At 47.3% G+C, this 26942-nt stretch overlaps 1 protein-coding gene across 1 annotated transcript in view; it reads left to right on the forward strand.

The window, feature by feature from the left end:
• Positions 1-926: 926 nt before the first annotated feature.
• LOC149358470 (uncharacterized) overlaps positions 927-26942 on the forward strand; it is a 32250-nt gene continuing 6234 nt past the window's right edge. Inside the window, exons 1-8 of the mRNA XM_089567552.1 lie at positions 927-945; positions 1110-1606; positions 4611-5599; positions 6479-10466; positions 17657-17829; positions 22816-23154; positions 24218-24411; positions 26375-26539. Coding sequence (XP_089423678.1) covers positions 927-945; positions 1110-1606; positions 4611-5599; positions 6479-10466; positions 17657-17829; positions 22816-23154; positions 24218-24411; positions 26375-26539 — 6364 coding nt within the window. The remainder of the gene's footprint in view (positions 946-1109; positions 1607-4610; positions 5600-6478; positions 10467-17656; positions 17830-22815; positions 23155-24217; positions 24412-26374; positions 26540-26942) is intronic.

Below are 26942 nucleotides of genomic sequence, written 5' to 3' on the forward strand. Positions count from 1 at the left end.
ATATCATACCACGGCTGGAACAGGTCGCACTGCAAACTTGCATAATAAAGACAACACTAGGGCACAGGGGCACAAGTCCGGACGTTAGCGCGGTCAATATTACTCGTCATTGCACCAACCTTTGATGACTTTCACGGCAGCACTTACTCCACACGTCAATGCACCGCGCGGTAAACAGCCATCGCAGCCATGTCAACAAACCACCGTGGCGTTGGCGATGACAACGATGGTCACCGTGGCAACCGTGAAGACGCCAGCGACCTAGAAACTATGGCTAGGGACGTTTCAAAATTTTGCGACGCCATTTTTACCTAATTTTGCAACAAAAAGTACCCAGAAATGTACCTAAACAAACGCCATTTTGGAATGACGTCATTAAAAGTCACGTGACACGAGGATCGTCTTCCTCCATTTAGCCTTACGCCACTGTACGTGCGTGTGCCAAAAATTATCCCTTCCAGCGACTGCGGGCGGTGGTGCGGCGTGACCGACCACTCTGAAGCGGGTGTGTGTTAGAAAGTCCAATATTTTAATCTATTCTGCAATGCGCGAACCAGTTAACTTGCGAAAATCAAACTTATTCCGGCCGTTGCGAAAAGAGCTGTCAGTTGAAAAAGTCGGCAGAGCACTTCAGCGCAAGCAGTGCTCCTTGAAACGAAGAAAATCAATAATTTTTTCCCGTGCAGAGTTTCTAGAATCATTCATTTGAAAAAAATATGGCGGAACACAGCGCGAACATATATTCTGTCTGATTCGCCTCTAGTTCAGTGCGGTTGTACGTTGTGCGTTGTTCAATCACAAAACGGCAAAAAGTATGGCTGTGTGGTCTCGGATTGTACACCTTTCTGTATCAGTGGAACGAATTCCTGGGGGGAGCTTTCGCTAATCACACTGAATGCACTATCAGGCCGGAATGAAGCGCTAACATGGACCGCATGGCTCTTGGTACAGCCTGCGCCGTCTAGTAGGGCCAGCGATAAGCTGGTGACGTGTGCGCAGCGTTCCTGGCTTCGCCCAGTCATCCTAGGCGCGGCCCTGGCTCGACTCGTTCGAGTATCGCGGTCCCCGTGTAGCCGCCTCTTTCATTCCGACGCTCGTGTCCGCATGAGGTGACCGGGATGACGCTGGCGCTTTTTTTACTTTCGCGAACTGCGTTATCTCTCGATGCGATGACGAGGTGGCTGCGAGCAAGAGGAGGGTAGAAGAACTGCAGGAGGCATGCGCCACACTCGATAGCCAACTCTTGGCCAGGAATGTTCAAGTCCAAGCCTTGCAAGAGGAAGTCGAGAGGCTTCTCCAGCATGAGGTGGCTCGCGTTCAAAGAGAGCTCTGCCTGAAGAATGCAGAGATTGAGGAGCTGAAGAGAGTAATAGAGGACCACTGTGAAAAGCAAAAGGAGTTGGAGACTTTGCGACAGCAGGTTGCTGCTGCTATGAACCAGTGCTCGCAGTTTGAGCAAGAGTGCGAGGCCCTCAAACAGAAATGTGAGGAGGCAGCGTTGAGGGAGCAGGAGCTGCTCAGTAGGCTGCAAGTCCTGTCCTGCCAGCGGGATGAAGAGTGTGCCGAGAGGGAGGCCCTGGAACATGATTTGGTGGAGCGAAATGCGGTAGGTGTGCCATTTTTGTTGCGGGGCTTATTTCTGTGATTGGCTGCGTCTGGTGGTATATTAATACTTGTTAACCCTTTAACTGGGAATACCTATGTGTTCCTGGTATTTGTGCCCTGCGGAGGGCATCTGAAACGCTACTCACCCCCTTTTTGGTCACTCGTGAAGCACTGATTCATCTAACTCCTATCGCCCATCAGAACTAACATGAACTAAACCTAAATAAGTATAGTCCTGATTCCCTCCAATTTAGTGGCATGAAACATCTAGATCGCAGCATGGATGCTTGAAAGCAGCTGATGCTTCTGATAGACGCAGTGATCAAAGCCTTATTTGAGGAAAATGGTAGCAACTCCCAATTCTGATTGGGAGAAGACTTGGCACAACTAGCTGACATAATGGAAAACTGGTGAGGTATTAATGTGGAGGAGATTTAGTAAAACCTTTTAAGCTTTGTAAATAAAAGTGAAGAGACACACTTCAGCAGATCTGTGCTATTGTGCTTGCAAGTATGTGCTCTTCAAATACATATACGCATAAAACACAGCATCAAAGACCTTTCAGATGCTTCGGCCAGTAATGACAAACATTGGCTGCCGCGGTGGCTCGCAAAGGTTACGGCGCTGTGCTGACCTGAAAGACGCGGGTTCGATCCCGAAATTCTAGAGGCCTGTGTACTGTCAGTGCAAGTTAAAGAACCCCAGGTGGTCGACATTTTCGGAGTTCTTCACTACGGCGTCCCTCATAGCCTGAGTCGCTTTGGGACGTTAAACCCCCATAACCCATCTTTACATAACATTGCTTACTTAGCATTGTTTGTCAACTTAAGAGATTTGTAAGCTAGAAGCTACATGCTCCAGAGTGCATCTAAATCTGTTTTAGTGCTCCAAAGTGCTCCAGATTCAAAAATTTTAGTGCTCGAAAAATTGCTGCAAATTGCATTTTAGTGGTAGTATCACTGAAGGCATGCTCACGAAGTGCACACAGTTGGGCTTATCGTTTGCTAGGCTGTTCCTTCTGAAGGCTGATTCACAAGACGAACTGTCGGTCCGTGGTCTGTCCGCGGCCCGTGCATCACATGCTCACATGTCACTACAAACTAGGTCTGCGATTCGATGCTGGCAAGCAGACACGGCGGGCCAAAAAAAGCAGGTGACGCACTGGGCATACCAAAGTTGCTGGACTACTTTAAAGCGATTAGCAATGCGGGAAGCAGTAAAGAGAAGGAGACGAGCTTTTGGCTAGGCGCTGGGGGCTACCTGAGCCCTACCAACCCCATCTTTCCAACTTCCCCCCTTCGCACCCTTCGAATGAACTATAGCTGCATACCACTCAAGAATGAATCGGAAAATGCCCCCCCCCCCCCCCCCCCCCCCCCCCCCTTCAAAGGAGCCCCTCCAACCAATGGTGTCTACTGGATGTCCCCTTTAACCAATTCTCTCCCTCTTTTACTGATCAGTCCCCTTGGGCTGGCTAGTGTGAAATCGCAGGGGGTGGCAGATGAATGGGGAATAACTAAGGCGTAATTGGATTAACAGCGGTGTCACGGGAATCTGTCGCAGTGAGAGACATTTACGGCAGCCAAAACGTTGGGAAGAGTGGGCTGGTTGCCAGACCTAGCTAGCGAGCACAGCTTCACGGCCCGCTGCTAAATCTCGCTGGGAAATAGCCACTTGACATTCTCCTCTTACCAGTCTTCGGGCTGACAACACGTCTCGCATGGTAGTGACATGTGAACACGTGATGCTTGGTCCGCGGACTGACGTTCCATCATGTGAATCGGCCTTCAAGGACATCGCCCCATATTAGCAGACTTCAGTCAAACTGGCAGTATGAGTAGGCAAATGGTTTTGCTCGTATTTTATGTTTCACAGTGCCCTTATAGCTTCAGCATGGGCATGAAGCTGAAGAAGGGCATTGTGAAACTTTGAATAAGTTAAGCTGCCTTACAGGCCGTGCTCACGGTGGTTTGCAGCAGCTATCAAAATGTCACCCCATGTATCTTAAGAGGCAAGTCTTAGACTTAGTGGCCATGCTAAAGATACAAATTAAGATTGGATCTCAGAAGCACCCTTAGTGTTAACTGCCGTTTCTACAGATGAAAAACGTGTTTACATAGGAAAGTAACAAGTGAACAGTCTATGCCCTTTGACTTCTTATAATCAGGTGCGTTTGATTAATCACTAAAATTTATTATGAGCAGAACCATTCGCCTACTCCCACTGCCAGTTTGGCTGAAGTGTCTTAATGATGGGTAACATCCTTAACCCTTTAAGAGACTTCATATACATTGGGTACAAAGCCAACTCGCAGCTTTTTCGGAGAGTGTGTGGCACCTATGAGTAGTTGAATTTGGCACTCTTGATATCGTCATATAGTGAATGTGGTAAACAATATTTTGTGAAACAGGGAGGAGTGCAGCCCGCTGTTCATTTTTACATACACAGATTTTGCCACTAGTAATAACATCAATTGGTGTTTTGCTATTTGACACACTTTGTACAAAATCTTACATGTCCCTGTAAAAAATCAACTGCTGGTATTTTGCACTGGAAAACTAATAAATTGAAAACAAACATGGTGCTTGAAAGGGTCAGTTAAGAAGGAACAGCCTAGGAGACGAGTCCAGCTGTGCGTGCTTTGTCAACCTTCTGTCAGCATCAAGTGTATAGTAAAACACCCCCACAGATTTGAACTCCTCGTAATTCAGGCCAGTTTTCGCTCCCCTTGAGTTCAAATTATTCACTGAACTGTATTTGGCATTAATAATTGAAATTGCTTTGGGGATTATGTTTTTTTAACTTTTGCCTTTCTCAACAAACTGACCTCGGTTATGCACGACCTCTTGTGCCAAGTATACCGCTTACTTTCCACGAACATTGAGCATTTATGGCTTTTGCATTGTGTATGAGGGTGATGAGCCTCTCGAGCACTCATCGCAGCTCTTAAACTCTAGGGAATCAGCACAGTGACATTCCCTGGTTTGTATTCCTCTTTTGTCTAGGAACGAGACGAAGGCCTGCTGCAGCTAGCATCGGCACAGAGTTACTTGGAGCAGGCACTTGTGGCTGGGACAGAAAAAGAGGCTCGCATTCACGAGCTCGAACGGCTTACCACTGACACAACGGCAGCACTGGATGCACAGAAAGAAGAGACTGCTTCACTCTCTGAAGCGCTTCGTTCTGCACGTGACATGCTGAGAGAAGGCCAGGAGAGGCAGCTGCAACTCGAAAGGCTGCTAGAAAGCAGGGAAGCTGCCATTGCAGCCTTAACCCAGGAGGCGTCTCAGATGAAGAGTGCTGAGGCAGAGACCATCACAGCATTGAAAGAGAGGCTGGCAGCCCTCGAAGGTTTGCGAGAAGATGCGGAAGAACTGAGGCAGCAGCTTGTCGAGCGCAACGGGGAGAGGGACAACCTGTACATGGCACTGATGCGGGTTCATAGCGAGACGGCGGTCAGGGAGCAGGAGCTCGGCCTGGCGCTCGTGGAGGCCCTGGAAAGGGAAGCTGAGGGTCCAGTCAGGCTGCTGCAGTACCTCGGGGACTACAGTGCGGCGATGCGGCAAGCAGTTCCATCCCGTGGGCGAGGTCTTGCGGACCCGTTGCCACATGTTGCGTCTGCACTGCTTGAAATGCACCGCGTGGCCATTGGCCTTCTCGATGATTTGAGCGGCGCGCTGCAGACCCGCCATGCGTGCCTTCAAGAGGAATGTCATCGGCTTGCTGCCCTGGACCCACGGCCTGAAGATGAAGTGGCATCCATTGATTCGGCGCTGCAGAAGGTGTTGGCCCAGAGGCAGGAAGTGACTGAGCGGATTGCCAGGGTGAAGGGCATGGCTGAAGCTGCAGCGCAGTGGGCGGAGTCTTCATTCCTTGCTGAAAGAGTGGGGAGCTCACAGCAAGAACAGGATCTTTCCTTACTGGACGGCTCTTCATTCATCACACCAAACGACAGCGTTATGTTGGATGACACAGCTGGCTCTCTTCCTGAAGAGTGAGTGGCTTGTGTTACTAACTTTCAAGGCTGTCTGGAGCAAGCTTTCCATTTCACTTTCTACTTTTACTTGTCTTACTTGTCTTTTTAGGAATTTTTCTTTCATGGCAGTGGCAGTTTGAAAACTATGCTTGGCCTCAGATTCTGATGCATCAATCGTTGGCTTCTTTGATGAAAGTGTGAGTGACAGGGTGCGAAGACATTTCAGCAACTTCCACACAATTACGTCGAAGACAGCCAGCCTCAGTTGACTTATTGAAAACACAAGCCAGTTTTGCAAGTTTGCAAGTTTTGCTTTGGAAAGCACACAGTTGAACACGAAACTGTTATTTCTTGTGTTGCCTGTGAAGTGTGAATGTGCTGTGTAACCTTCAAGAACATTTTCAAAGAATGGCACAGTGGTCACAGGGGGCGACTTTTTTCTTCCTCTTGATTAGAAAAGTTCAGAAGAATTTTGCAACTAACTGTAACCTTTTCTGATTTAACAAAGTACGAAATGCATGATTGAGAATTTTCATTGCTCTAAATTTTGGCTCCATAAGACTACTGTTGTTTTCAATGCCCAGTAAATATTTTGAGCGCACCATCCCGAAACCACCTTTTTCCTTTTTAGTAGAGAAGTTAAAGAACAGCATGTGGTCAGAATAGATCTGGAGCCCTCCACCATGGTGTGGTGACTCTCTCCAACATTGCTCTCCTCACAGCATGGTTCAGGTGTTTAACTTGAGTGAGGTAGTTGCCATACCTTTCCTTTCCTCATAACCACATCACATCAAGTCCAGGTTATCAGTGTTATTGTATTCTCTCGGAGACTGCTGGAATTTGAACAGAGTGGAAAAAGGGGATACTTTTTGATGATTGTATACCTTTCCTTTGCAGTTTGTCCCGTTGCCAGACTGCGGCGACTGTCGGCTACACTGACACAACAAACATGTCTACATGCGAGCTGACCCTGTCGTCTAGTGAGAGCAATGGCAGTGAAGATGAGTTGGTTGATAAGATGGCCCATGTATGCAGCTTGCTGGCTGCACTGCGTCAATCACTGCATGGCCTGCTGGACCAGACTTCAGCGCCTCCTCTCGCCTTGCTCAGCACTCCACTCCTGTCACAGTACGCCCGACGTGTTGAGGAAGAGTATGCCGCACTGCAGCAGTCTGTTGGCATTCTCAAAGGAAGGTTGCCCAATCGCGGCGAGCAGGAATCTCCGTGCACTGTCAACGTGATGTCAGAGTTGCGCGTGCAGTGTGATGGCACTGTTGAGGCTGCCGCAACTGTCTTCTTCTCACCTGCACTTCCACAAGTGGAAGAAGAGGAGGAGGAGGAGGGGGAAGAATCTTTCACTTCCTTTGAGGATGAACCAAGCACTTCCAATGCGCAGGGCAGCCAGCGAGAGCCCGGATCCCAGCCGGAAACCAAGACAAAGCAGACTGAAGCTTTGAGGGCAGCGTTTGCAGCGTTTGAGGTGAAGCTAAATGTCTTCTTGGGGGCACTTGCCGCGCTCAGCTGCAAGGAGGAAGTGCAGGACGAAGTGGGGGCTGAAGGTGACAAGCAAGGTGAAGTGTGTGGAAAGCTCCTGGACCAAATTGAGATGTGGGCTTCGCTCTTCAGAGAATTTTTCAAGCAAGTGAAGGAAGCCTCCACGCAGATTATGCAGATTTTGTGTGAAGGTGGGCATACCGCAGGACTTGAGGTTGAGCAGGAGAAGCCTTTCATGCAGCGGGAGCTTGCTTTTCTTCGACAGCTTGTGCAGTCTGCTCTTCAGCAAAGGGATGAGCATGAAAAGGACGTCAAAGTCCTCCAGCAGAACCTTCTGGATGAACAATGCACTGCACAGACGCTGCAGAAAGCTTTGGAGGAGCAAGAGCAAAACACCGGTCAGTTGCAGCAGCAGCTCTCAACCCTGCAGCAGCAGCTGGCAAATGGAGCCGCCACAGAAGCTGAAGTACAAAGCTTGTCACAGAAAGTCGAAGCATATGAGCTGACAATTAGACAGCTAAACAGTGCGCTCGAGGAAGTTGAAGATGCACTTCAGTCTACAGTTGCTGAGAAGCAAAAGTATGAGGACAGTGCAGCAGCTTTTCAAGATCAGTGTGCCAGAGCAGAAGAAGAACTGCAGAGAGTTCAGCTGGAGTTTGCGGAAGTGAAGGATGCTGCTGAAAGAGCACTGGCTAAGAAGAGCCAACTTCTCACTGATTTTATGGATGCCAAGGCAGTATCAGAAAGCGAGAGTAGACAGCTGTCGGCACAGGTTGATGAGCTGATGAGAGAGCTGTCTGAAGCAATGCAGAGCAAAAAAGAAACCGAAGACAAACTGGAGGACGAAAGCAGGCAGCTTGCTATGTTGAAGACAAATGTTGAACATCTGCTTGCATCTAACAGTGCTCTTGAAAAATGTTCTGAAGCTCTGAAGGAAGAACTGAAAAGTTCCAGAGCAGTGCAAGAAGCTCAGGTTGCTGAGATACGCAAAATGTGCCTAACTATGGATGTGTCTTTCACTGAACTCTCTGCAGTCGGTGACGTGGAAGTGGACTTGGCAACTTTAAGAGATGCTTTGAGTCGACGACAGCAAGAATTCAGTGGCCAGCTTCAACAGCTGGCGGAAGAGAAAAATGCTGCGTTATCAGAAGTCACCGAACTTCGTGAGAGATTCTCCCAGATTCAAGCTGAGCGGGAGAGGCTCGAAGATGACAAACGCACGCTGATGCTGCAGGCTGAAGAGCAAGAAGAAGAACTGCTGAACACCGATTCTCTTCTCGAGGAAAAGAGACTCTTGCAAGCGGATGTGGAGCGACTTGTGACAAAGCTTGACGAAATGGAAGAGCTGAGAGTCCGCGTTGTCTCCCTGGAAGAAGAGAAAAATGCCAGAGAAGCGCACATAGAATCACTGCTGTCAGTCCAGTCTTCAGCAAGGCAGGTACAGCTGCAGCTGACTGAGAGGGAGCAGCAGCTGGCTGCTCTGGAAGAAGAGATTGTCCTTCTGAGGAGCAAGGAAAACGAACTTGAAGGAGCCCGGCAACTTGTCTCTACACTGGAAGGCGATTTGGCTGCCTTGAAATTGCAGTACGAGGCCTCCCAAAAAGAACTGGAAGCCTTGTCTGGGGTACAAACGAAACTGCAGTGTGTTGAAGCATCGGAGGCTGAGCTGAAGGGCCATATTGACACACTGAAGGACCGCAACGAGCGGCAGACACAGGAGCTGAAACAGCTGACACGTGAACTTGAGTGTCTCCAAGCTTCGGCGGAGGAGTCGAGCGGTGCTCTTCAGGCGTTGAGAGACCAGCTTGCAGCCGAAGAGGAGAAGGCAGCTGCTCTCACAACCGACGTCGCCGGACTTGCTGTGGAACTTGCCAAACGCAAGCAGCTTCTTCAACTTGCTGAAGATGAAATAGACAAACAAGCTGCCGTACAGGTTTCCCTTGAGAGTACCATTCACCGGATGGGAGAAGAAAAAGAAACTATGACAAAAAAGCTGCAGTCTACGGAGGAGGAGAACGAATCGCTGAAATCTCTTCTGAACCAAAAGAGCGAGCTTAGTGAGCGTCTTCAGGGTGAATTTGATGATGCCTGCCAGCATCTCGAGCAGTTGAAAGCAGAGTTGGCACACTTGGTTACGGAACAGCAAGAGCATGAGCAGCAGCTGGCGCAAGCACATGGTGAGATTGGCACGCTGTCAACATCCAAGTCGATTCTTGAAGATGAGGTTTCTGCGTTGCTGCAGAAGGTAGATGCTGCAAATGAAGGGCGCTCTCAAGCTGAAAGTGAAGCTGAAAGTGCAAGGTTTTTGCTAGAGGAAAAGACGTCAGAAGTGGAACAGCTTCAAAGCGACCTTAGCAGAACAAGTGGTCAACTTGAAGAGTCTAGGGCTGAGTTAGTGCGTTTGGCCACAGAACAGCAAAAGCAGCAGCAAGAGCTGAAGGCTGCTCAGGACGAAATCAAGAACCTGTTGGCCTCAAAATCAGTCTTGGAAAGCAAGGTATCCGAGTTGCTGCAAATGTTGGACACTGCCCAGGAAAACTGCACCCGGGCCGGACATGAAGCACAGTCATTGAAGCTGCTTCTGGACGAGAAGTCGTCAAACTTGGAGTGCATGCAAAGTGATTTTGACGCAGTCAGACATGAGCTCGAACAGGCAAAGACCGAATTGGCACGTTCAGTCTTGGTACAGCAAGAGCTTGAGAATCAGCTGAGCTTGGTGCAGGACAAAGCTGGCAAGCTGTCAGCCGCAAAGTTGGCCCTAGAGGGTGAGGCATCTACACTGACACAGGAACTGCACAGTGCAAGAGAAGGCTGCGCCCAGGCAGAAAGTGAAGTGCTGAATGTGAAAACCTTGTTGGAAAAGAAAGCATCAGAAATAGAATGCCTGCAGAGTGATTTTGACATGGTTAGCCACCAGCTTCGCGAATCTCAGGCAACTTCAGCAGAGTACGCTAATAAGCAGAAGCAGATGGAAAGCCTTCTTACGAGCACCCAAGAGGAGGCCAGGAAACTGGCAGGCATAAAGACGTCCCTCGAACAAAAGGTTGAAGAACTGACAGCTCAAGCGGTAGCAGCACAAAAAAGGCAACAGCATGCTGAAGACGAGATGCAGAGTCTCAAGAGGCTGTTGCAGCAAAGGGATTCTGAAATTCAGCGTGTCCGCTCTGACCTCACCACTGCCCAGTGCCAGCTTGAAGAGCTTAACAGTGCTCTTGCTGCCGAGGTCAACAAAGCGTCTCTCACAGAGTCTTCATTAAAGAATGAAATCAAGGTCATTGAGGAAAAGCTTCAAGAAAGTGCAAGGAGAAATGAAGAACTCCTGGAAGCTAATAAGCAGTCAGATTCCAAGCTGCAAGCTTCTGAGAAAAGCAGAAACGAGCTACAGGCATTGGTAAGCTTCAGTTTGAAGTTTCTCTCTGTTTGCGCGTATTATCCATTTTTCCAGCTAACCTGCTCCTCTAACTTGGACACTCACGCTAGGACTTTGGTTGGCTTGAACAGTTTGAGATTGCATTATAATCGTAATAATATTTCTTTTTTAAATTCTCCTGAGGTCTCAGTCTCCACCCTCACTTTATGTTAAAGGGTCAGTCTACTGAATTTTATCGGCCATATTTTCTTTGCGGCAATCGATAGCTCTTTGCCCAAATTACCGTTTAACCACGTGTGGTGCCAAGAAGTGCAGTAGAACATTTTAAAATAGAATTTTCTGGTGTGGGAACACACCTATATGAGATGGTAGACTCATCTGGCAACCATGAAAATACAAACAACATAGCAATTCATAAAGTGCAATTTCGAAGTGCTAAGATGATTAAAAGAAATCAGCACTGAAAGGACATTGGTTATATATGTCGCAGTCGTGCGAAGCCATATTTAGTCATTAATAAAATACAGGAATGTGAGCACCATGACCATCAGAGGGTGCGGCAATCAATCCAATCCAAGACGAAGTGGCTTTGTGGTGCACACGGTATCTTGTTTGATAGGCAGTATGTGAAGCTTGCAGAATCTGAGCGAAGTTCAAAAGAGAATGTTGTCAAGGATGAATGAACAAAACTTTGACCCATATGTGTCGGCTCCGGATAAACGCATTCGCGAGAGCCAAAGTGATGACGAGAGTAGCGACTATCGAGACGATTTCTGCAACTTCCGCCACGTGGTGACAGACATGGCAGCGCCCTTCGAAGCTGGACCCCTCGCTTCGGACTGAATTCTCGTTGTTGCTGCCTTTTTCAGTGTAGTCACTGGCCATAAATGGGGCACCGGTCTTTCGCTTCGTCTCGCCTCGCCTATAATAAAACGTATAAAAGATAAATTTGCTTAATTTTTTTACTTAGAGTGACGATTCTGTCGCTTCTAGGTTTAAGAGGAGAGTCTGTTTGTTTACAGTAATGGTTCCCGTCCTGACAACCAGATGGAGTCACTATAGGCTGAGTTTATTTCTGCGTCTCTGCTAGCATACGCTGAAAAGTTGGAATGCGGCTGCGTTTAGCGTACGTAGGCAGCGCAAATTTATGCTTTTTTCTCACTGTATCTGTGTACGCCGCGAGCGGCGACGTGCAAGAGCGAGAAACAGCAGCGTCGCGGCGGTTCCCCCTTGCCTGGGCGTCAACAGATGAGATGAGAACAAGTCCTAGTTTTTGCGGCGAGCAAGTATGCTTCGCTCACCGGATTTTGGACAGGTGTGAACGCACCCTTCTAGCAGACATAGAGACGGATGCGGCAATGCATGCGTAGCGGCGTCGTCGGTGAGCCCTTCTTTTTTCAAAAACACTTTTTGAAATATGATTAAGCAAAGTTAAACTGTAAATATTCATGTGATTTACAGAAGAAGCGAGCGGTGCGCCTTCTGCAGTTTACTAGAACAAAACATACATTTCTGTGACATTGGGGCATACCAGCGGTCGTAGTATATTAACCTATGCTGCTACAAAAAAAGTCTACCACCTGCTGCAATGAAAAGAATGTTTCGGGTTGTCACCATGCATTTTTACGCGACTTTTAATGCCTAATTAAAATATAAATTCCTGCTTAAACCGCGAGAAGTTCCCTCGTTATTGACGTTATAGGGTGCCAACTACCAGAATATGTCATTATTTATACGCTCTTCTCTGTGAGTAGACTAACCCTTTAAAGTAAACAAGGCTAATTAGTTGTTTTCTTATTGTTGTGGCATTCTTACTGATGTCCACAACAAGGCTAGTATCAAAAAATGAGAATGTGGTTGCTAACACACAATTCTGTGTGAAAAAAGCTTAAATCAGTGTTGTTGTTGTTTTTTGTTGTTTTTGCGGAAGCGCTGGAAACTAAGAGCCTTAGTTGGGATCCACATGGGGGGGGGAGGGGGACAGAGGCCGCTACTCCGTTCCCATGGTGGAAAGGCACGGGTGCCCCAACCTGGCCCCCATTAGCTTATCTGTGCTATTAGTTTTGTTCGCCTTTGGCGATGGTGGCCCTCAGCTGACTTCCTGCGGAGGCAGGGAGTGGTGCCTACCGCCCCCTGTAGTAGTTGGCACCTCCAACACTAGACCTGTCCAGGCACCCAACGGCACACAATGTTTTTTTTGTGGCATGTGCACACTCTCCACACTCCAGAGGGGTGGAATCCTTTCTCATGTGAATGCCCCATTACCCATGGATGCCGCAACCGCCACCTTTCCTTTATTCACCTTATTTTTGGACTGATTGGGCTGTAATTGCTTGTAGTAGATTTCTTCAGTTGTACTTCAGTTGTACTTGTAAGCGCTTTGAACTCAGCCACATGCAAGTACACTATTTTGTTGCACTGTTTTGTCAATCCGCACGTGCATTTCGTTACTGCTCGTTACTGCTGCTAATTATTATTATTATTATTATTATTATTATTATTATTATTATTATTGTAATGGGAACGACCGGCATCCATTCAGGCGGTGCGACAAAGAGGTGAACGAAGTGCTGTGCTGGTTCCGGAGTGACTCCTGGGTGTGTGCCTGCCGTGACGCGTCTTCGATCAACGGCCTCCGACCTGAGCTTCGAGGATGCACCCGTACATTATTATTACAATATTATCAATAATCTTTGATTTTTCCACCAGAGACAATGAAGGGGGTCATGGGTAAAATCCGCTTCGTAATTACATTCGTAATTTTGACCCCTCTACTACTCACCCTGTTTCACCACTGTGCTTGCGCATGGCAGATGTCTCGTCAAAGAGACAGGTTGGTCCGAGCCGCACCATTGGTGATGGCTTTGAGTGAATGGCCAGTCTGAGTGCAGCACTCGCTTCTTTTTTTGAAAAGTAAAAGGAAGTATGGCGCCGTCTACAGTGGTGCTGGACCAAGACAGCAGAACTCTCTTGAAGAAAAACATGAGGGGACACTTGAGCTCCGCCTTAGGGGTATGACTCAATAACATTAATGGGTCCCTTGAGCGTCCTGGGGTCCTCTTTGCATATCACTTCGCAGACACGGATACTGTTCTTTCACCATCACATGACGCTTAACCTACCCTGAAGAGTACAACAGCACTTTGCCTAAAGCCCATATACCGGGTGTCCCAACTAAATCTAACCAAACTTTCAAAAAAGGCGAAGCGTCCTAGTCCAGTGAAACCAACTCAGGGTTGTTCATAGTCGCGTGACCTAGTCTTGAGTATTTTTTTCGCTCTTCAAAGTTACTTAATTAGTTAAGTTTAATTAGCTAACTTTTTAATTATTAACTTCACGAAGAAAGTGTCCATGCAAAAGTTTTAGATCACCTCGAAAAACCGCTAGTAGTGCTGTTTCCGTCAAGTTACGATTTACGTACTAGCTTCATTTATTGGCCTTAAAAGAAAGTTGTCGTGTGACCAGCTGCTCGCTCACTTCTCTGCCCCAATGTGCACACAAAGTCTCATCGAGGAGAAGACTCCAGAAAAAAATAGATTTCATTCTTTAAGGCGCGTCTTGGGACGTTGAAGTGGCACAGTTGTCACGTGGAAGCTTTTTCTTATTGTGTGGGTTATGGTTAAAGGCCGGTAAAAACTACTTTACGTAAATATTACTTTGCTGCAAATGTCTCAGTAAGCTGTTTCTTAAAGCGATCTACAACTTTTCCATTCACACTTTGTTCCTTAAGTCAATAATTAAAAAGTTAGTTAAGTGGCACAGTTGTCACGTGGAAGCTTTTTCTTATTGTGCGGGTTATGGTTAAAGGTGCACTGAAGAGGAATCTGAACAATGATTGACCGACTGACCCAACAAAGCACTCTCTTAAACCTTATAACTTGTTGTTAATGCGGGGAGTGGTTAATAACGTATGATTACTGTTTGTGACATCACAAACACAGTGTTGCCCGCAAAAATCGCCTGAACTGAGGCCACGAAAACAGCAAACTCTACAGTCAATTTGCACAGGAGTTAATCTCCGCACAGCTCCGAAAGTTGATGGAGAGGATCCGGACAAAGAGGAAATTACTATAGGGCAAAAGTTTCATTAGACTACGTTGACCTCGAAAAACCCCCGAGTTGCCCTTTATGGCTCCCGTTCTGTAAAAAAATCCGTGAGCAAAACAGCAGGTGGTCATCCTGCCACCTATGTCATGTGACCTTGTGGCTGCATCACAACCTGCCCACCGGATTGTGAGCAGGTGGCAGCTTGCCCTTGCGGATTGTGAGCAAACTGCCCACCATGGCAGGTGGCAGTTAAACTAATGATTCGTCATGAGAGGTTACTCGGGGAGAGCAACCTGGGTGTCACAATCCCCACTGGTGGGCTGTGTTTGAAACAGCTACCTACCAGGGTATGATCATTTCTGCATATACCAGGTGTCCCAGCTAAATGTAACCAAGCTTTTAAAAAACACAGAGTGTCCTAGTCGTCTGAAACCAAATGAGGGTTGTTTAGAGTCGCGTGACCTAGTCTGCAGTATTTTTTTCGTTCTTCAAGGTTGACTGATTAGTTAAGATTAATTAACTAACTTTTTAATTATTGACTTGAGGAACAAAGTGTGAATGGAAAAGTTGTAGATCGCTTTGAGAAACAGCTTACTGAGACATTTGCAGCAAAGTAATATTTACGTAAAGTAGTTTTTACCGGCCTTTAAAGGTGCACTGAAGAGGATTCTGAACTTGTCTTTTTGCCGCGGGACCTCGATCTACACGTTCCTAGCATTCTTAGAAACTGCAACTTATTGCCCTGTATGGCCGATTTCCCTAATTAAATCGAATTAACGTCCGGCTCCCGCCCTTTTTTTTAAATTCTGCCTCGTACGATGGGCGGAGTCGACCAACGCGTGAAGTTCCTTTCAGCCAGCTCCGTGGAGGCTTTGCTTTCGCTTTATTTTGTTTTTTAGGTTTCCATGAATAAATAGTTTCATTCGCAGATAATATAGCCGCAAAATAAGCCCGCAGAAATAAAAATACGCGCGGACTATTTGCTACTACGGACTACTACGTATTACTCCGCCGATGGCAGAGCGGCAAGCCGCCACCGGACTGGGTGAAAGGCACTCCACGCGTTGGTCGACTCCGCCCACCGTACGAGGCAGAATTAAAAAAAAAGGGCGGGAGCCGGCCGTTAATTCGATTTAATTAGGGAAATCGGCCATACAGGGCAATAAGTCGCAGTTTCTAAGAATGCTAGGAACGTGTAGATCGAGTTCCCGCGGCAAAAAGACAAGTTCAGATTCCTCTTCAGTGCACCTTTAACCATAACCCGCACAATAAGAAAAAGCTTCCACGTGACAACTGTGCCACTTAACTAACTTTTTAATTATTGACTTAAGGAACAAAGTGTGAATGGAAAAGTTGTAGATCGCTTTGAGAAACAGCTTACTGAGACATTTGCAGCAAAGTAATATTTACGTAAAGTAGTTTTTACCGGCCTTTAACCATAACCCGCACAATAAGAAAAAGCTTCCACGTGACAACTGTGCCACTTCAACGTCCCAAGACGCGCCTTAAAGAATGAAATCTATTTTTTTCTGGAGTCTTCTCCTCGATGAGACTTTGTGTGCACATTGGGGCAGAGAAGTGAGCGAGCAGCTGGTCACACGACAACTTTCTTTTAAGGCCAATAAATGAAGCTAGTACGTAAATCGTAACTTGACGGAAACAGCACTACTAGCGGTTTTTCGAGGTGATCTAAAACTTTTGCATGGACACTTTCTTCGTGAAGTTAATAATTAAAAGGTTAGCTAATTAAACTTAACTAATTAAGTAACTTTGAAGAGCGAAAAAAATACTCAAGACTAGGTCACGCGACTATGAACAACCCTGAGTTGGTTTCACTGGACTAGGACGCTTCGCCTTTTTTGAAAGTTTGGTTAGATTTAGTTGGGACACCCGGTATATGGGCTTTAGGCAAAGTGCTGTTGTACTCTTCAGGGTAGGTTAAGCGTCATGTGATGGTGAAAGAACAGTATCCGTGTCTGCGAAGTGATATGCAAAGAGGACCCCAGGACGCTCAAGGGACCCATTAATGTTATTGAGTCATACCCCTAAGGCGGAGCTCAAGTGTCCCCTCATGTTTTTCTTCAAGAGAGTTCTGCTGTCTTGGTCCAGCACCACTGTAGACGGCGCCATACTTCCTTTTACTTTTCAAAAAAAGAAGCGAGTGCTGCACTCAGACTGGCCATTCACTCAAAGCCATCACCAATGGTGCGGCTCGGACCAACCTGTCTCTTTGACGAGACATCTGCCATGCGCAAGCACAGTGGTGAAACAGGGTGAGTAGTAGAGGGGTCAAAATTACGAATGTAATTACGAAGCGGATTTTACCCATGACCCCCTTCATTGTCTCTGGTGGAAAAATCAAAGATTATTGATAATATTGTAATAATAATGTACGGGTGCATCCTCGAAGCTCAGGTCGGAGGCCGTTGATCGAAGACGCGTCACGGCAGGCACACACCCAGGAGTCACTCCGGAACCAGCACAGCACTTCGTTCACCTCTTTGTCGCACCGCCTGAATGGATGCCGGTCGTTCCCATTACAATAATAATAATAATAATAATAATAATAATAATTAGCAGCAGTAACGAGCACCAGAAATGGCGATGGAAGCTGGGAGCGCTGTCCAGCTGAGAAATGATATGAAAGCTCCTGAAGTCTCGAAAGCAGCCTCGGGTCCCATGCTCGTTCTCTAGCTTGCAGAAAAGAAACAGGAGGAAGAAGCTCCTGTTCCACAGCCCAAATACCTGGCTAACACAGGTGGACGAATTCCGCCACCTATGATCCACCTGTTGATGCGTTATGGCCTTGCTGAAAATGTATTTCAGATGTACATCTACTCTCTAAGTTTACAGTATGGTATGTTTTTTTTTTCTTCTGGAAGGGACTAGCCCAGTGCTTAGGAAGATCCCCCTAGGTGGAGTAAGTTTGTAATGAGGGAGTAATTGCACATCTGAGGCAGTAAAAATCGGGCATGGTTGTACTAATTACAAACAAGTTGTACTTATTGTATTTCAGTTTTCTGTGGGATCGCGCTGACAAGCTAAGACCCCCCCATGCACACACACACACACACATGCGCACACAGTATTTGGTTCATTTATATGCACCTTTCAGAGCCTGCGAAAGGATGCATTTTAAAAGTTTGAGGTTTAATTGATTGCAGGAGCTGGAGACTGCACTGCAGGACCTGCGCCGAGAGTTGACGGAGAAGCAAGAAGACTCCATAGCTGCCTGGAGCCGGGTCTCCTCTCTCAAGGCGGAGCTGGACAAGAGCAAGGAGTCCGTCGCCTGGCTGCGCTCTCGAATGCGCATCTACAAGTCGCGCATTTCAGAGCTGTGAGGATGCTTGATTGGTCTGAATTGGACTGATTTTTTTTTTTTGTCCCCCTCCCCCCATGAGCTGAAATTACTGGTCGTTGCATCTTCATTGCAACCTGAGTACAGCCTAGCTTGCACTCTTATTTCACGCCGCCGAATTGGCATTTTGTGGTAGGCTCCGTTTCATGCCTTGTTTGGTTTTTGCAGTGCTTGCGTTTTTTGTTTATTGTATTCTCCGCTTCTTGTCGGAAGTGTTGCGATGAACAGGGGAGTGTCCCAGAGATTCAGCCTATTACAGTAGAATTTCGATGATAGGAACACGGTTGACACAAATTTCAGCATGATACGAATTCTTGAAATTCCCCGGCCAGAGTCGATTGTGTACAATGTGCAGAATTTCAGATTGTCTGAACTACCTCCCGCACCACTATGGATGATACGCATGCTCGAGCCACGACCACACCCTCGAGCACTGAACACTGCCCGTACATCACAGGCTCCGCGGTCGCTAGTCATGCTGTACTCGCAGGGAGAACTAAGCGACGATCTCCAGTTGCTCTGTGTGCATTGCGAGTAGCGAGTTGCTGCCACGCAGCTGTTAATCCCGTCAGCTCAGATCTGCATAAATTAATTTCCCATGCTTCTACATGCGAATTTTCTTCGCTTTGGATGATACGAAATTTTGGGGGACGCAAATTTTTTCGCGGCCCCTAGAGATTTGTATCATTGAAATTCTGCTGTATGCTATTGAGAAAAGAATTATAGCCGTAGCACGTGGTACTAACATATAGTTTGACAGAAGCCAACAGCCACAGAAACCAAGGGGCACAGGGGATTTTTTTTTTAAATTAATTTATTTATTTTGTGGTGTTGATCAATTTAGAATATTACTGAATATGTCATCGCTTAAAGCCAATTGATTAGAAAAGCAGAAGAAAAAACAACCACATGCCGCCGGTGGGATCCGAACCCATGACCTCCGAATTACGCGTCTGGTGCTCTACCTCTGAGCTACAGCGACGGCTGTCAAACCTTCTGCTTTCGGGGGTATTTATGTTTACAAGTAACCTAACCTTGAGAGTGTTCATCAGCGCCACCCACGTTCCTAAACGGCGGACGTAGAACGTCCTGAGTTACCGCAGGTGTGACGTAGAAAGTCATCGAACGGAGAGGGTGGAAGCAGTGTGAGAACCCACTTATGCTTCCTATGGCATCAAGGCTGCCAGAACCGAGGCCCTCGCTAAGCAATTAAGCAAACAAGGAAGGGGAATGAGGGGCTCGTTGTAAATATGACAGAAGCCAACAGCCACAGAAACCAAGGGGCACAGGGGATTTTTTTTTTAATTAATTTATTTATTTTGTGGTGTTGATCAATTTAGAATATTACTGAATATGTCATCGCTTAAAGCCAATTGATTAGAAAAGCAGAAGAAAAAACAACCACATGCCGCCGGTGGGATCCGAACCCATGACCTCCGAATTACGCGTCCGGTGCTCTACCTCTGAGCTACGGCGACGGCTGTCAAACCTTCTGCTTTCGGGGGTATTTATGTTTACAAGTAACCTAACCTTGAGAGTGTTCACCAGCGCCACCCACGCTCCTAAGCGGCGGACGTAGAACGTCCTGAGTTACCGCAGGTGTGACGTAGTTTGTTATACCTGTGCTTGTTGTGCAAATTTTTGATCCTTCATGAACTGAGACAGCTTCTTTCTGGCCCGGCCTGTTTCTAAAGATTACCCTTCACTTGTAGTGGGACGTTTACCTTTTAAGCTTGATAGATTAGAGTAAAAGTTTCAGGGTCTTAATTAGGTTAAACTGACTATTGTGCGAAAGCTTAGGAAGTATTAGTGGACAAAGAAGACTGTGCAGTGCATAGTGTGAGAATGGGTTGCAGTTTGACATGAGGCATGTTCGGCTGTGGTGATAGTCTAGGGATCTCGTGCAGCAGCCGCCAAGCTGATCTGTTCGCTCCGCTGCAGGTTCAAGTCCCAGTTGTCGATATTGATTTTATTTCTTTTTAACTTAGCGTTGTGTCGCTATTGCTAGGCAATGGTACAAGGCCCAAAGATGACAAGATTCTTGGTGTTGGTGAGCGCATGAGTACTTTCGCTCTAAAATTTGTTTCTTCATTTTAAAGGAATGGAACTTCAAAACAATCGATGACAAATGCTGTTTCAGAAGGCATCAATCCCATCTGCTCATTGAACTAAGTCTTTCGTAATGCTCATTTTAAAGCAGTCTGAAATTACATTTACTAGCTTTTCCTATCTGCTGCCATTTCTGCTCCCATCTTGTCTGCTCCCAGCACTCTGCTGCTGACCCGAAAGACGCAGGTTCGATCCCGGCTGTGGCAGTTGCATTTTGATGGAGGCGAAATGCTAGAGGCCCGTGTGCTGTGCAGTGTCAGTGTACTTAAAAAATCACAGCTGGTCGAAGTTATTCGGAGCCTTTATTACGGCATTCCTCATAGCCTGAGTCACTTTGGGATGTTAAATCCTATAAACTAAACCAAACTAATTGATTGTGACTGCTCTTTTTCCATTTTAGCAGTGTGTGAATGAGCTCCTTCTAAGAAGGCAACATATCGCTGCGTTTTCTGCAGCTCTTTTTCAGTTATCTGTTTTTGGACAACGTTAACCTCTATACTCCATTTCATACATACAGTCAGCGCTGCGGAGGCTGTGGAAATAGTTCATCCGCAAAACTATATTACCGCACCCCGTTTTCGTGAAGAAAATGTTTAAAAAAAAAAGGTCCGTGTAAGGGCCGCACCAAAACTTTCGGAATGCACGCGCCGAGGCCTCCGCGATCGGCTCCGGCTGCGCGCAACGGGCGCTTGATCGCGGAGGCCACACACGCGCACAGGAGCTTCCAGACGCCGCCCAAGGCCAAGCTCATCATCATCATCATCGTTTTCCTCCGCCACGAGCTTTCGCTATCTATATCGCCATCAGCATCTCCAGCTCGTTTTTTTTTTGTTGTTGTTGCTGTCAAGTGCCGGGATTTGCGGTAGCGCGATAGTTATCGTGGTTTATGGCTTTGCCTCGGAGCGTTGCTGTTTTAGCTGGATGGGCAAGCACCTTAACAGCTATACGGCTGGGAGTTTGCTCTCAAACGCGGCAAGCGTGCGGCAGGTCGGAAAATACGACGTGGCCGAGAAGTGCGGCAGTTGCGACTGCGGCATCCCTAAATTTTTGTACGTGACTCCAAGCGCCGAGGTTTTCGCGGGCCTAAGTCGAGAACGTTTCCGGCTGGAGATGAAGCTTTCCAAACAGATGTTTAAAGTGAGCATCCCTGAAAACTGTGTGCGGCTGTTCTACGCGATGTCGTTGTACGTGCTGTGGGTCCGCAGCAGCTGCGACGGCAGCAGCACTAGTAGGGACTAGTAGTCAGTTCAGCAAAAACTTTGTTAAAATAAAGATTGGGAAGCGGGGGGTGGCGAGGCGTCGGCTTGCAATCGTGTAAATACAGTATTGATCACAGTGCCAAGTTCGGGGTGCGCCTATTATGCGCGGAAATAAAAAAATCTGATTTTTCGCGCCCTAACTAGGGGTGCGCCTATTATGCGAGTGCACCTATTACGCGAGTAAATACGGTATTACTGCGCCACATATCGTTCGTTCTTCTCGAAACTTCGGTGAGTGTTCGAACGAGAACAAATAGCAGTATGAAATGATGTGGTAGCATTGAAAATCACAGTTGAAGTTGTGAGGCACTCTGTGTTCGGGCCCTCTGGCTATAATTTTCACTGAGTGGGAACTACTTGTTGGATACAGAATAAGTAATAGCGATTCACCCTACCAGCTGCGTGTCATATCACCATGAGTCTCAGGATAAATTGTGGCAAGGGGTAAAACAGAAGTCGAGGAGGTGCCAGCCACGGCACTTGAGGTTTGTCTCAACGAAATATGCTTGTGATCACTTTAGTCGCATGGCAAACTATTTTTCCGGTGCGCACTTAGCCTGTGCTAGCAGGCGTGCTAGCTTTGGCAGCGTTGCCTGCTGTGTATGCAACGGAGTGTGGGTCTCCTGACAGCAAAAGCAACTGGCCGGGTACATCAAAACACTGAACAATTTAAAATCAGCACTCGTGGGTATGGGAACAGCGGTGGCTTGCGTTCCTTGACATCTTAGTGAACATAGAAATATCATTACTTACCTGCACAGACAAACGCATTCTCTGAGACATTCGCATGATAAAACTGCTCCCATGCCTGCTTGAAGGCACAGTCTGCTGATGTGTTTTTATCCAGCAAGGTTGATGATGTAGGTGATGTGCAACCCTTGTGCAATGGGGGCAGTGGTTCAGCAGGATGGCCAGAACAGTCTGAAGGCTGTGCTGCGGCTTGGCCGTTGTCAAGTACAAACACCACCAGAGTACTGTTTGTCAGATACAACTCAACAACGAAGCGGATACGTCCCTCTAAGGCGGCCCTTCAGCCAGTGGCATCGACCGATTGTCATTATGTTGGGGTTAATCCCTTTGCACCTACTACTGTGACATCACAGAGGAGTAGCAGATGAGAGGGGATTAACCATGGATTAATTGGATTAACCAGGGCGTCATTGAAATTGGTCCACACCATTGGTTGAAGGGCCTCCTTTGAGGGGCACCTGCTGCTCTATTCTCGAGTTGCATCAGACTGTAGTTGGAGCCATTTATCGCTCGCTGAGATGAAGGCACGCTGCTGTGAAACAGCCACGTGACGACGCTGTGCCCACACCGACTGCGAGAATTAAGTGCCGTGTGGCAAAATTAAGCACTACCCGAGGTGTGCCAAGTGTAACACGAAACTGCTGAAATGCTTCTGGTCACTAGATTCTGCCCGCAACTGTTTGGCTCTGATCTGCTTGTAGTGCTTGTGAGGCGTTATTCTGTGTCCCCAAGGAGTGGAGTTTGCCTTCTGTCTATACTCTCTACATCATCGCAAAACTTGGGCAGACTATGCTGTGATCTGCCAACCTCCGTTCTTGATTCCTGTGGGCTCCACCGTGAAATGCAGGGAGAATCCCGGCGCCTCAACAAGCAACAAGGAGGAGCGTGACGGTGTTAGTGGCGTTGCTACCCCAGCGACGCCTTCCAAGTCTGGAGTGATGCAGCACACGCCCGTCGTCACGCAGCTGAGCGTCCACGCCCAAAGTCCAAACAAGGCGGAGTTTTGCATGACTGTGTCAGCATGCAGGGACGACAAATCTGCTTCGGGCACCCCTGCTGCGAAGCTGTTTAAGAGGACATTGTCGAAGCAAGCGTCAGCCACGAAGTCTTCTGACGATCGCGTGGCCTCTGCTGCTTCCAGGCCAGCAACAGTGGCAACAAAGCGGTCACTCTTTTCCCAGCCGAGGTGAGAACGCCCTGCTAGTCCGTTTTTTTTGCTGAGGGTCTGTCTAAAGTATGAACAGTCTTCTGTCTAGTTTCGGCAATCTATCCGTGGTGCATGGTGTTTAGTAGAATGCACACCTTACCTGCCACTACCTTTGGGCCGATCGCGGGGGTCCTCAATCTTTTTAGCCTTGGGGAATGCAAGAGGCTTTTAAAAAGTGCTGAGCAACCTCATGTTTCTTGGCTTCCGTCCTTTCCCTCTTAAAATGCGTGATAAAAAGTGTGCGCGAATGTATGGCCCCTTAAAAAAAAAAGGCCCACTGCTAAAAATAATCTGCTATAAGCAATTGGAGTGATTCTCCCAAAGTACAGTTGGCAAAGCGATGAGGGGGACGGCGGAGGGGGTAAAATTAGGCACAAAAACAAAAGCTAATATCTTGGAAGCTCAGCAAAGGAGGCCACTCACTGATCAAATTTTCTTTTCCTTTTTTTAAAAATTTTCCTCCTGTCCTAGTTAGGGCCTAGGCATTCATACAGTGGGCTTGGGTAGGGCATGTAATGCGAAGGCAAGATAACCGCTGGTTTTTAAGGGTAACGGAGTGGATTCCAAGAGAAAGCAAGCGTAGCAGGGGGCGGCAGAAAATTAGGTGGGCGGATGAGATTAAGAAATTTTCGGGAATACGGTGGCCGTGGCTGGCGAAGGACAGGGTTAATTGGAGAGACATAGGAGAGGCATTTGACCTGCAGTGGGCGTAGTCAGGCTGATGATGATGATGATTTATGAAAAAAAAAAGAGCTACCGAAGTGGGTGTGGACAACTGGATGTCAAGGAATTATTTGCAGCTGCAAATCATAGGAGGGCAAAACAAAGGGAACAAGTGAGGTTTGTCCGGAACAGCGGCTTAAATCTTTAGGGCCAGTGGGCTGCGTATTTGAGACCTGTGATAAACAGGCCGCTTGTTATTTTTGTGGAGGCTTAAAGAGAACTGGGAAGGCATTGGTGAGGTCAGTGCTTTTAATTCTCCAATTTTTGTGGCTTCTGCTGTCGTGATAGTGCTTCTCCAGAATTCTGCATGCCATTGCAGCCGTGCCCAGCCTTCCAAGCCACAGGGGGCCCAGACATCGACGAGCAGGGGGGCGCCCTCGTCAGCTTCCATTGCAGGGGTGGTGACGAGAAACCGCCGCGCCACCGCTTCCTCCTCCAGGATTGGCCTGGTGCAAGAGCAAGCGGCCGGCACCAAAACGGCAACGCCAGCGCAACAGCGTGGACTTCCCCATTGTGAGTGTTAACAAGGTTTTTTTCACGAGTAGGTTTTTACCAAACAAAAACAAACTTATTTGCAGCGAAGCTTGAATGCCGTCGAAGTTGTCCTAGAATAAATGTTTGGAGCAGAGATTTTGAATCATCTTCACATGCGGGCTGCATTGACCAGCTTTCTACAAGCATTGATGAACAAGTGAACTGCTTGAACACTTGCGAAAGTGTTGTTGAACCAGTGGCAAAAGTAAACTGTGAATGTGTTGGATAGGCAGGCTTGGGCTTTGTACTGCACCATTATTTCCTAGGTGCGTAATAAGAACTGGGGAATGAGTGGGACAACTAAGCAGCTGGAAAAAAGAAATCCGATGAAGAATTGTCACAGTGTGGGAGCATAATGAATTTTGTGACCTTGCCACTCTAAAGTAAAACCTGGTTCATACGTTCCCGGTTCATACAATTTTCCAGTTTATAAGCTCGATTTCAGGCAGTGAAAATTTCCCTCAGAGTTGCACCATTTTTCTTGCGGTTATTACTTTCCTGGATTACAAGATTTCCCAGCTACTGCATTCGAAATTTCAACAAACTGTAGTCATATAGTACGATCAGCGAGCAAACGAACATGTGCAAACATGTGAGTGGGCCAAGCCTGGGTGCACTGGACATGAAGTGCCGGAATGCAGCGGCATTCCCCTGCCGTGGTGGTTTCATTGCAGTGCATACATGCAAAGGGGAAAAGTAGTAATCAAAAAATAAACTGTGCTAACGTTTGAGTGGGCCATTCCAGAGCACTTCACAGCACTTAAAGGGCAACTGCAGCACTTTTTTGAGAATTTCGCGACATTCAAGGATACAGATCTTTATAGGCTGCAGGTAAAGCATGCCAAGTGTATCTTCACTAGCATTTAAAATAGTGACGTAATCGACGATTGAATTTTGCGCTTCTCCTCAATGCACCGGAGAAGTGCAGGGAAACTCAGCGTGACGTCATGGAAGGTATGATTTCAAATTACCGCTGTCGTCAGCCACACCCTGCCCTGACGCGTTAGACGCTGCCAAACAACTCTCGGCAGGGTTCGCCTTCGGTGGCGTTGGTTTTTTTCCTTCAAAGCACGCGTTTGTGCGTTGGAGATGTACCCATACCTTCGATGACGTCATCATGCGCCCCCCACTTGGCGTTGTGCGCTGCGGAGAAGCTGGAATGGTGTCCGGATTTTAATCGGCGATTACTTCACTATTTCAAGTGCTAGCCCAAAAAGACTTTGCATGCTTTACCTGCAGGTTTCACACATTCGACCCTCTTAAGCTCGTTGATTTCTAAAACCTATGCAGTTTCCCTTTAAGGGCTAGGGGCCAAAGAATCTGAGAACTGCAGTGGTGCACTTGCATACGAGCGGTTCCATGTCTGGAGAATGTAGCGTGGAGAGAAACAACACTCCCAACAGTCAGCTACTATGGTGGCTTCTCCGCAGTGCATCGGCGCTATGAGGCGAAGCAATACAACAAAATGGAGAAGAGATCTGCCTCTGTCCAGCCTCATTTTGCAGTTTTTGTTCTTCATAATGTCCCACCAGCTGACCTGCAGCTATGCCCAGGAAAGAGATTCCGGCCTCTTTCACCATTGCCATCGGCGGATTGGTTGTTTTGCAAAGTTTCTTCAGTTTCTTCCATGCTACGGACAGCGCAAAAGCAGATTAATTCTGCAAGTGCTAGAAAAGGAGTGGTTCCGGCCTTGCTCCAAGAAATTCTAATTGACATTTTTTTGTGATGTGAAATTGTCAGTTGAAAAGTATACCTCATTCAACAATTACATTTTTCAAAATTAGGCGTTTTGGATCTACGGTTTCCTGAATAATACGTTTTTCTCTCATTTTCTTTGAAACGTATAAACGAGGTTTTACTGTACTTGGTATGGCTTGGCCTTTTTTTTTTCTTTTGGATGAAGTGCTTTTTGCGTCGTGATACATGTCGCGTCTTGTGGTAGGCCCAGCTTCTTCAGCACAGGCATCTATCGCGGACAAAGAGAACTTCGTTGAAGGCCGGCGGGCGGAGGTGGCTTCGAAGCGTAAGCAGCTGGAATCGCCCCAAATGCGCCCAAACACGAGACGCTCCAAGCAGTCTGCCGTCGGAATGTCTCCCTTTGGCAGGGGTCAGTTATTTCTTTTCCCCCACAAAACGAATCCATCTTCATGGTCGGCTCTTGCTGCTTCACCCATGCTTCATGCCACTGCTCCGTGCCGGCTTGCCTGTAGCACGATGGTGTGTGGGTTCGTCTTGGGAATGCTGCATTCTTGCTTGTTCTTGTCCGACGTTTTTTTTTCGGTTTACGAGAGGTGTGGTGCTACACATGGCTTGGTTCCGCATTCTGCAAAGAGTGTTATCAGCCGCACTCTCAGTAGGCCTATCGTATTACAACCTAACAAACTCAGAGCAAGCCAAACGACTCAAAAGTCCTGCCACACGAGAAAAAAAATGCTCTATTTATCAGCAGCTTGTCACTGCCAATAACATTTTTGTATACCTGTCTATTGCCATAAGTAGTCGTGTGGCCT

This window comes from Amblyomma mixtum, chromosome 2 (assembly GCF_055824585.1).
Source record: "Amblyomma mixtum isolate Tamu chromosome 2, ASM5582458v1, whole genome shotgun sequence".
NCBI lineage: Eukaryota > Metazoa > Arthropoda > Arachnida > Ixodida > Ixodidae > Amblyomma > Amblyomma mixtum.